This window comes from Borostomias antarcticus, assembly GCF_949987555.1.
Source record: "Borostomias antarcticus genome assembly, chromosome: 21".
Lineage (NCBI taxonomy): Eukaryota > Metazoa > Chordata > Actinopteri > Stomiiformes > Stomiidae > Borostomias > Borostomias antarcticus.
In genome coordinates, this window is record NC_140254.1 from 19375174 (window position 1) to 19385173 (window position 10000).

At 46.7% G+C, this 10000-nt stretch overlaps 1 protein-coding gene across 1 annotated transcript in view; it reads right to left on the reverse strand.

Moving 5' to 3' along the window:
- Nucleotides 1-10000, reverse strand: part of poc1bl (POC1 centriolar protein homolog B (Chlamydomonas), like) — a gene marked incomplete at both ends in the record, with an annotated part of 17854 nt that overhangs the window by 6011 nt on the left and 1843 nt on the right. The window contains 5 exon segments of the mRNA XM_084455414.1: nucleotides 300-476; nucleotides 3560-3677; nucleotides 4186-4371; nucleotides 4774-4963; nucleotides 8185-8354. Coding sequence (XP_084311540.1) covers nucleotides 300-476; nucleotides 3560-3677; nucleotides 4186-4371; nucleotides 4774-4963; nucleotides 8185-8354 — 841 coding nt within the window.

A 10000-nucleotide genomic window follows, 5' to 3' on the forward strand; every position in this document is an offset into this window, starting at 1 on the left:
ACGAACCACTGGTCTCGCCGTCTCACTTGTAAAGTCGGGATGTAATAATCTTAAATATCAAACATGTTTGATATTATCGGGGCCGCCCCGATGGGTCTGCGAGCCGATCGGGAGGTGTAAGATTGGATCTGTAAACCCCTCACATTACAAGATCATCTGGGCCGATCATCGGCCCCAACCAACTTTCCAGACCAGATTTCTCCTCCGATTGTCGGGAGGGGTGAATCGGGGATAAATCGGCCCAAAAATCGGCCCAAAAATCCTGTAAATCGGCCCAAAAATCCAGTATGCTACAGTACCTTCCTGGCGGGCGGGTTCCTGTTGTAGAAGTGCTGCTTGTAGGAGTCCATCCAGACCTCGGCGGCCCGGACCGTGTTCTGGAGGAAGTTGGGCCGGGCGTAGGGGGCCTTCTTGGGAAAAACGTGGCCCACGTGAGAGCAGGGGTGGATCTCCAGACTGCCTCCACACTGCCACACCTGGTGAGGGGGCGCAAGTACAGGACAGTAAGGCCTTTATTTCACCGGAAACATTAAGGTAGTTCACCTTTCTTAAGAAAATAGTGCAATTACAACCATTCATCCTGTTAACTGCTAAATAGTTCTTGACTTAATTAGGACTGTAGGCTAACGCTACTATTAAACTACGTATATGTTGGGGCGCATTAGCTATAAATAATAGGTTGCTCAATGGTTAGACTATCCAACCAGAGACCGACTGCTTCTTCGTAGACGGCTGTTGAGCTCTGCTACAGCAATATCAAAATTATTATAATCTGATGTCTGGTCGACACCAGAACATTAAATTATATTTTAAATAGGCCTACATTAAGATGATGAAGTGCCATAGTAATATTCCCACAATATTTTTATAATTGAAAATTAGTGGCATTCAAATATGGCCTCTTGACATTTGTTATGTTACAGTAACAATTATAGTTATATAACTATATAGTCACAATTATATAGTCACAAAAGGTAGTCTATTAGCGTCAGATTACCTCTTGTCACTATAGCTGTGTTCGGAATCGCTCCCTATTCACTATATAGTGCACTATATAGGGCGTCAGCCATTTTGTTTGTAGTGTCCGAATTCTCCACGGAATTCTCATTCCCTATATAGTCCACTATTTATTACCCACAATTCACCTTGATTTCCAGGGAACAGCACATGTACCCTACATTTTCTCCATTCCCTAGGTAGTTCACTACATGGTGAACCCTATATAGGGAATAGGGAGTGAGGGAACGAGGGAGCGATTCCAAACACAGCTTATGACACAAAACTGATTGATCAAAGATGGCCGACATCCATGAACGCTGTGCACCTGGCATCTTCTGGCCCCGTTTAGACACAATGAAATTCACACAGCGTCATAAAAAAACAGGTTGTTGGGCGCATCTGACTGCCTCTCCTGCAGGTCGACAGATTGATGGTTTCAATTTGCATCTTATAACTGCTTGTTCCACCTTATGAACATAAATCCTGGAGAACACTCTTAGAGAAGCAGAGGTAGCTACGAGCTAATAACCCAGCCTACTCTAAAAACGGGACTGCTTGAGATATGCACCGAATTACAAAACAGTGCTTTGGTTTAAACAGTCTACATGCTTAGCTGAACCCCTGTGTGGATAAACCTCATTTCCATTTGAACATGCCAAACATTATGATTTATTTAATTTTTTCCCTTTGTGGTCCAAAAATACAGAGCTAAACAATTCATCTGAGATCTATTATTTATGGTCCATTCAGTCCCAGAGAGGGCGTGTCATTTCCACATACATAAAACATCATTCAAGGGGACAGCCCAATCATACATACATAAAACATCAGTCATGGGGACAGCCCAACCATACATACAGTACATAAAACATCAGTCATGGGGACAGCCCGTCCATCCACATACACACGACTGCGGTCGCGGCGCACGCATGGCTACTGTATATAAAGGAAATCTGTGCCGGTTTGATTGACGCGTTACAGGTCGCTAGCGGAAGGTGACACCGGAGCGGTCATCTCCTATTATCTAAACAGGGATGCTATTTCTGGTGTCATCGCTCAAAGCTATTAGTCACTGAAACTCACGCCACCTATTATGCACTTGAGACAGATAACTTAATAATGTGCCACATCCCTAGAATAGAAACTACAGATCAAGACCTTCGTTCATTTGCATCTTCCTTTTGGTCTTACGTGGTTTTTAAGTGAACTCGCACGGTTTCCCGACATTTTGTCACGTATGTGAAAGCTCTAAACAGACTCAGACCCTCTGAATTGAGCCACCTGGGGGTTTTGAACAAGGTTATAATAGTTTTGCTTTTGTCATTAGTTTTTATTTTTATATCGTTTTAACTTTTTGTTTTCAATTTCAGTTTAGTTTTGATTAGTTTTAAAGCAGGTTTGCTAGTTTAGTTTAGTTTTTATTTTTTGAAAATGCTTAGTTTTAGTTTAGTTTTTATTAGTTTCAGTATTAGTTTTCGTTTTTTTCTTCTGCGCTTGACTCATGAGACCATCCTGATCTCACGAGCTCATGTTGTTTCACTCCGTGTGAAACAATCCATCTGGCGCACGTCAGGTTACTTCTGCGCCGGGGCACAGCTAAGAAAAAATGGAGGATAGATTTCATATCCACCCAAAATATTAGGCTTATGTATGAAATGAAAAAGACTAAAACTAAGGACATTATTAATTATTTTAGTTAGTTTTGTAAACACACAATACAGTTTTAGTTAGTTATCGTTTTTTTGTAAAGTCTAGTTTTTATTTTTATTTCAGTTAACTAAAATGTTTTTTCACACCTAGTTTTAGTTTTTTTGTTAGTTTTCGTTAACTATAATAACCTTGGTTTTGAATCAGGCTGATGCTGTCTGGGCTTTGGCTACTCACGTCAAATGACCGCTCCGGGTGGAGGGTAGGTTACAGAAAAGAACAATAATGTGAATTAGGGCTGCACAATTAATCGTGAATTAATCGAAATCGCGATTATGACCTCCGCGATTAACTAATCGCAAAAGGCCGCAATTAACGTGATTAATAATTTTGCTTTGAATTAAGTGTGCTAGGACTACACGGACGAATCACGGGCGCTTATGCTGTCTGACCAATCACATGCGTTCCCGCTGAGTGCGCTGTGCGCAGCAATTTCACTGAGAAGACAGATAGCAGTAGGGCAAGACAAGTGTCACAAGAGTACCCGCAGCCGTGAGTAGTGACAAAATGAGCGAAAACGAGGTCAGTGAGTTAGTAGCAAGAAAGGGATCAACGTCTGTGATTTGGAAGCATTTTGGTTATTATATATTAATATTATATTAATCGCAATTATTAATCGCAATTACCATTTTGAAGCAAATAATCGCAATTATTATCTTTTGTCATAATCGTGCATCCCTAGTGTGAATGGAAAGTGGACCAGAGCTGTGGTGCACCAGGAAGAGACCGGAGCCCTCTTTCAAAGAGAAGGGACAGTTTGAAGGCGAGGGAGTTCTCTTCCTGTTGGTCTGCGTTTTGGTTGAATTAAAGGGGTCCAGGGTCTGAACCCTGGGGCACCCCAGCGCGGACTCACCCTGAAGGACAGCTCCAGGTTCTCCCCCCCCCACACCTCCATGCCCATGTCATAGGTCCCCAGGTACTCAAAGTAGGCCTTGCTCACAGCAAACAGCCCGCCAGCCATGGTGGGCGACCTGGGGAGGAGGTCGCATGTATTAGTCCACTGCGGTCAATCATTTGGAAGCCAAACTGGCTTTTTGCTTTTGTGTCCGACACACACACACACACACATACAGAAACAAGTACACATCTACACACATTACCACATTTTCAGAATTCAATTACAAAATATCCGTTCATTAAAGGAGTAGTTTGGTACTTTATTTAGCATAATACGCCCCGTTATAAGGTTATTTACAGTACGATCATAAATAATGAACATCGTAAAAATGTTGACATACTGCACTCCAGTTCTTGCTCATGTCACAGCTGAGCACACAACGAGCAGCTGAACACACCTCTACGGGCGACTGTGTACTTAGCTTTGACGTGAGCACGAATAAGTAAGAGTGCAGTCTGTCAAAAATTGTTATACGGAGCGTCGTATATGATCGTTAATAACCTTATAGCAGGGCGTGTGACGTCAAATACCAAACTAGGCCCTTTATAAAGTCCCACTCGAGTGTGGCGGAGAGCAGCGACCTGATTGGCTCCATGCGGGAGCGCCGTCTCTTGCGCTCCGCCTCGGGAACGGCGTGCCACTGGAAGGTGAGGCGCCAGTCGAAGCCCCCGATCATGGGCTCGTCCGTCTGCATGTAGAACTCAAACGTGTTCCAGTCGATGGTGTCGATCACCGGACACACGATGGTGCTCTCGTTCTCACCAATCCTGGGGGGGGGGGAGTGAAGGTCACACACACACACACACACACGCACACAGGCAGACACACACACACACACGCACACACACACACACACCGGGAGTTACTTACCGGAAACCAGACGTGTAAACGATATCGCCGCTTATCATGACTACGATTCTCGATGAATACACAACGAGCGAGCGCACGAGTGTCTAATCGTCCTTGTAATCCCAATCACGCAAAAAAGAACTCATCTTTTATAGTTCCGTGTTATTCGTGTTATTATGGACAAATACTAGTCAATGGCGGCTCCTTTCAATAGCTTTCATGTGTTGTTGTTTGTTTGTGTTTTTTGTTTGTTTTTTTCATGTGTTGTTGTTTGTTTTTTTTCCACGCCGCTGTCCGATTCCGTCGACCTCGCCACGCACCTCTCCAGCAGGGGCTCGATCCAGCCGGGGACGCACTCGCAGTGGCAGTCCAGGAAGGTCAGGACGTCGCCCGTGGCGTAGGTGGCACCGATGAGCCGCGCCCTCACCAGCCCCTCTCTCCGGTTGGTGCGGATCAGACGAACGCGCTCCAGGCGGCTGACGTAATCGGCCAGCTGGGACTTCAGATAGCCTGGAGGGGGGGGGGGGGGGGGGGGGGGGGGTTGCACACAGGGAGGTCAGAGGTCAGAGTTCTTTCTCTTCACATCTTCACCCCTGCACACGCCACGCCATGCATACACACACGCGCACGCACGCACGCACACACACACACACACACACACACACACACACACACACACACACACACACACACGGTGAAAGAAACTGCATTCGTCCAAATACCTCTCCCATCGTGCAATTGTCTCTTTTAATCTCACACCAACAAAGTTCCGCCATCGCTGTCAGAGATAATCCTCACGGGGAATGTTTGAATAATGAGTCTCCCTCAGGCGGAATATTTGAATAAATTTGGCAGTTAAACAGCAACGATCTCCATCGCTTCCCCTTCGTTTTCAGAAGTGTCGTGCCAGACATCCCGACTGGTCTTGGTCAGCATAATGTCTGGGAGTCACTGGCATGCACCCTTGCACCAAGGCCTAATCTCATTACCTGTAAAAACATTGCCCCGCGTAATGACTGGGATAATGAATGACATGTTTTTGTTATTACTGTACCTACGCCTCAGCGACAGCGCAGGTTCATGAAGACAGACTGAAAACAGGCCCTCTTTCCATACAGGGTGAGCCGTTTAAAAATGTTTTCGTGCCCCTCCTCAATTTGAGGGTACCAAAACTATTGGGACAGGCTAGAATGATGAATTGAAGCAGCCATGTTTAGTACAGGGGTCAAATGTCCTTCGCGTGCAATGACTTCCTGAATCATGTCACCCAGATACTTACGCAGGGAACATATCCACTATTACTCCACAGGAGTAATCCTAATAATAATAATAATAATAATAAAACATTTCATTTGTAACACTTTTCATTTCTTTCCTTCCATTCTTTTCTTTACATCTGTCTTTCTTTCTCTTCCTAACTATGCATACAAGACTATCCTAACGATGCATACAAGACTATCCTAACGATGCATACAAGACTATCCTAACTATGCATACAAGACTATCCTAACTATGCATACAAGACTATCCTAACTATGCATACAAGACTATCCTAACAATGCATACAAGACTATCCTAACGATGCATACAAGACTATCCTAACTATGCATACAAGACTATCCTAACTATGCATACAAGATTATCCTAACTATGCATACAAGACTATCCTAACTATGCATACAAGACTATCCTAACTATGCATACAAGACTATCCTAACTATGCATACAAGACTATCCTAACTATGCATACAAGACTATCCTAACTATGCATACAAGACTATCCTAACTATGCATACAAGACTGTCCTAACTATGCATACAAGACTATCCTAACTATGCATACAAGACTATCCTAACGATGCATACAAGACTATCCTAACTATGCATACAAGACTATCCTAACGATGCATACAAGACTATCCTAACTATGCATACAAGACTATCCTAACTATACATACAAGACTATCCTAACTATGCATACAAGACTATCCTAACTATGCATACAAGACTATCCTAACTATGCATACAAGACTATCCTAACTATGCATACAAGACTATCCTAACTACAGTATGCATACAAGATTATCCTAACTATGCATACAAGACTATCCTAACTATGCATACAAGACTATCCTAACGATGCATACAAGACTATCCTAACTACAGTATGCATACAAGACTATCCTAACTACAGTATGCATACAAGATTATCCTAACTATGCATACAAGACTATCCCAACTACAGTATGCATACAAGACTATCCTAACTATGCATACAAGATTATCCTAACTATGCATACAAGACTATCCTAACTATGCATACAAGACTATCCTAACTATGCATACGAGACTATCCTAACTATGCATACAAGACTATCCTAACGATGCATACAAGACTATCCTAACGATGCATACAAGACTATCCTAACTATGCATACAAGACTATCCTAACTATGCATACGAGACTATCCTAACTATGCATACAAGACTATCCTAACGATGCATACAAGACTATCCTAACTATGCATACAAGACTATCCTAACTATGCATACAAGACTATCCTAACTACAGTATGCATACAAGACTATCCTAACTATGCATACAAGACTATCCTAACTATGCATACAAGACTATCCTAACTACAGTATGCATACAAGATTATCCTAACTATGCATACAAGACTATCCTAACTACAGTATGCATACAAGATTATCCTAACTACAGTATGCATACAAGATTATCCTAACTATGCATACAACGACTATCCTAACTACAGTATGCATACAAGACTATCCTAACTACAGTATGCATACAAGACTATCCTAACTATACTACCTCTGACACGCAGGCCGGCAATACTGCTTCCTGTTGCGCCTCCCTGCGCTCTGCTCACTCACACATACCTGCATACCTGTCTGTCAGGAAGACTAACCCAGCTGTGATCTTAGCGTGTCGTTGTGTTGTGTAAAGAAACGCTTTGTAGAGGAGTGTTCCGTAACACTCGCTACTTTGTGTCAATCATTCCCCTTTATTTATTTTTTTCCCGGAGTCAATCGTCCCGATCGTATTTCAACTCTTGGCTTCCGTGTGTATAAGTAAGTCAAACTTTATTTATATAGCGCCTTTCACAGCACGAATGCCCAAAGCGCTTCACAATACAAATAACACATAACTCTGAAAAGGAAAAGAAAGAGTGACAAACAAAATACAATACAAATACAGGACACTACAGCCAGGGGGGAGGGAAATACAAGACAGGCAGCCAGCCTCGACAAGCAGCCATACACACAGGCGCGGCCAATAGCCTGATAGCACTGGACTGTGATGGGAGGGACGGGGGGAGGGCGGGGGTGCGGGGGGGTGGAGGGAGGTAGGGCAGGGGAGTGGGTGGGGTGCATAAGGGGAGATAGAGAGAGGAGAGAGCAGGAGAGGAGAGGAGAGGAGAGGAGAAGAGAAGAGAAGAGAAGAGAAGAGAAGAGAAGAGAAGAGAAGAGAAGAGAAGAGAAGAGAAGAGAAGAGAAGAGAAGAGAAGAGAAGAGAAGAGAAGAGAAGAGAAGAGGAGGAGCAGCAGCAGCAGCAGCCAGAGGGAGGAGAGTAGTGATGTGTGTGTGTGTGTGTGTGTGTGTGTGTGTGTGTGTGTGTGTGTGTGTGTGTGCGTCCCTTCAGGTTCTGATGTGCCTCGTCGCCGGAAACCCCCCCCCCGCCCGATACACCCCGGCGGCGGCTCTCACCGCGCTCGCTGAAGTCGTCGATGAGGATGACCTCCTTCAGCAGGATGGCGGGCGTGGTCTCCAGCACGCTGTGGATGGTCCTGAGCAGTGTGGACCACGCCTCGTTGTAGAACGCGATGATGACCGACGTGGTCGGCAGGCGCCGGTAGTCAAACTTCTTGGCCCGGCACCTGTCGGCAAAAATCAGCGTGGACCCGTTAGAAAACATACTTCCACACGGCGTGCCAGAAACGCGCTGTGATGAGGGCCTGACGCCAAAACGCGCTGGTGTGTTTTTAACCGTCCGCGCCGATGTGCCAATCGAATAAAGGCTTTTCTAATTTTTATGGAAGAGTGTCTGGCGTGACCTTCGTTTTGGAAGCTCATTCGTGGAACCCAGACATCTTCCAGATGGCGTCAATGCCGAAAGCCGGGCAGCGCCCCTACCCTCTGCCGTTCCCAATTAGAAACCAAATTAGGCTCTAGGAACGCATATGACGTGATTTTTTCCCCCTGTTCGTCTGTGCCGGCCGTGATGAGAACCGAGCCATGATGGCGCTACGGGAGTAAATGGTCGATGGTAAATGGACTGCACTTATATAGCGCTTTTCCACCTTAGCGGCACTCAAAGCGCTTTACAATGGCCTCTCATTCACCCACTCACACACACATTCACACACCAATGGCGGTAGCTGCCATGCAAGGTGCTAACCTGCTCATTGGGAGCAATTTGGGGTTAGGTGTCTTGCTCAAGGACACTTCGACATGTGGACAGTCGGAGCTGGGATTCGAACCGCTGACCCTTCGATCATTGAACGACCCGCTCTACCAACTGAGTTACAGCCGCCCCCTTGTATGTATGGGAGTACGGGCCGGCGCGGACCGAGCGCCAGGCGTCCTGACCGCTCGTCCAGACGCCAGGAGGCCGAGGCGGCAGCGCCCCGGGACGGACCCGAGAGATCCGGAGAGCTGGGCTGAAATACGAGGGCAGAGAAAATCACACCGGAGATCCAAATACCAACGCAGTTCTGAGAGGCCTGGAGGAAGGTCAGAGAGAGAGAGAGAGAGAGAGAGAGAGAGAGAGAGAGAGGGAGGGAGAGAGAGAGGGGGGGGGGGGGGGAGTGTGAGAGAGAGAGAGAGGGGGGGGGGGGGAGAGAGAGAGAGAGGGGGGGGGGGGAGAGAGAGAGAGAGGGGGGGGGGGGGAGAGAGAGAGAGAGGGGGAGGGAGGGAGAGAGAGAGGGGGGGAGGGAGAGAGAGAGAGGGGGGGGAGAGAGAGAGAGAGAGAGAGGGGGGGGGGGGGAAGAGAGAGAGAGAGAGGGGGGGAGAGAGAGAGAGGGGGAGGGGAGGGAGACAGAGGGAGGGAGAGAGAGAGAGAGAGAGAGAGGGGGGGAGAGAGAGAGGGGGAGGGAAGGAGACAGAGGGAGGGAGAGAGAGAGAGAGAGGGGGGAGGGAGACAGAGGGAGGGAGAGAGAGAGAGAGAGAGAAACAGAGTGAGAAAAAACAGTGAGAGGCGAGTAGAGAGAGCGAGAGGTGAGGAGGGAGGGGGGGGGGGGGCAGAGAAGTAGGCCACACTAGGGGAGAGAGGAGAGGAGGTGAGGGAGCAGGCGGTGACAAAGAAAGATGTTTTGTGATCGGCAGATCAGTGGACAACACGTTCTCCGTGGCCTCGCTCCGAGCTGACCACAAGCCCGGACAGATTCCCCCTGTTCACCGGAAGTCACCGACGGATTCAGACGGGCCGAGAGGTGACAGCAGGTGTGTGTGGAGCAGCCGAGTGAACGCCAGCGTGCAGGGACTTGCTCGCGGCTTATCTCCGCGCAGCACGTTGCTTATCTCG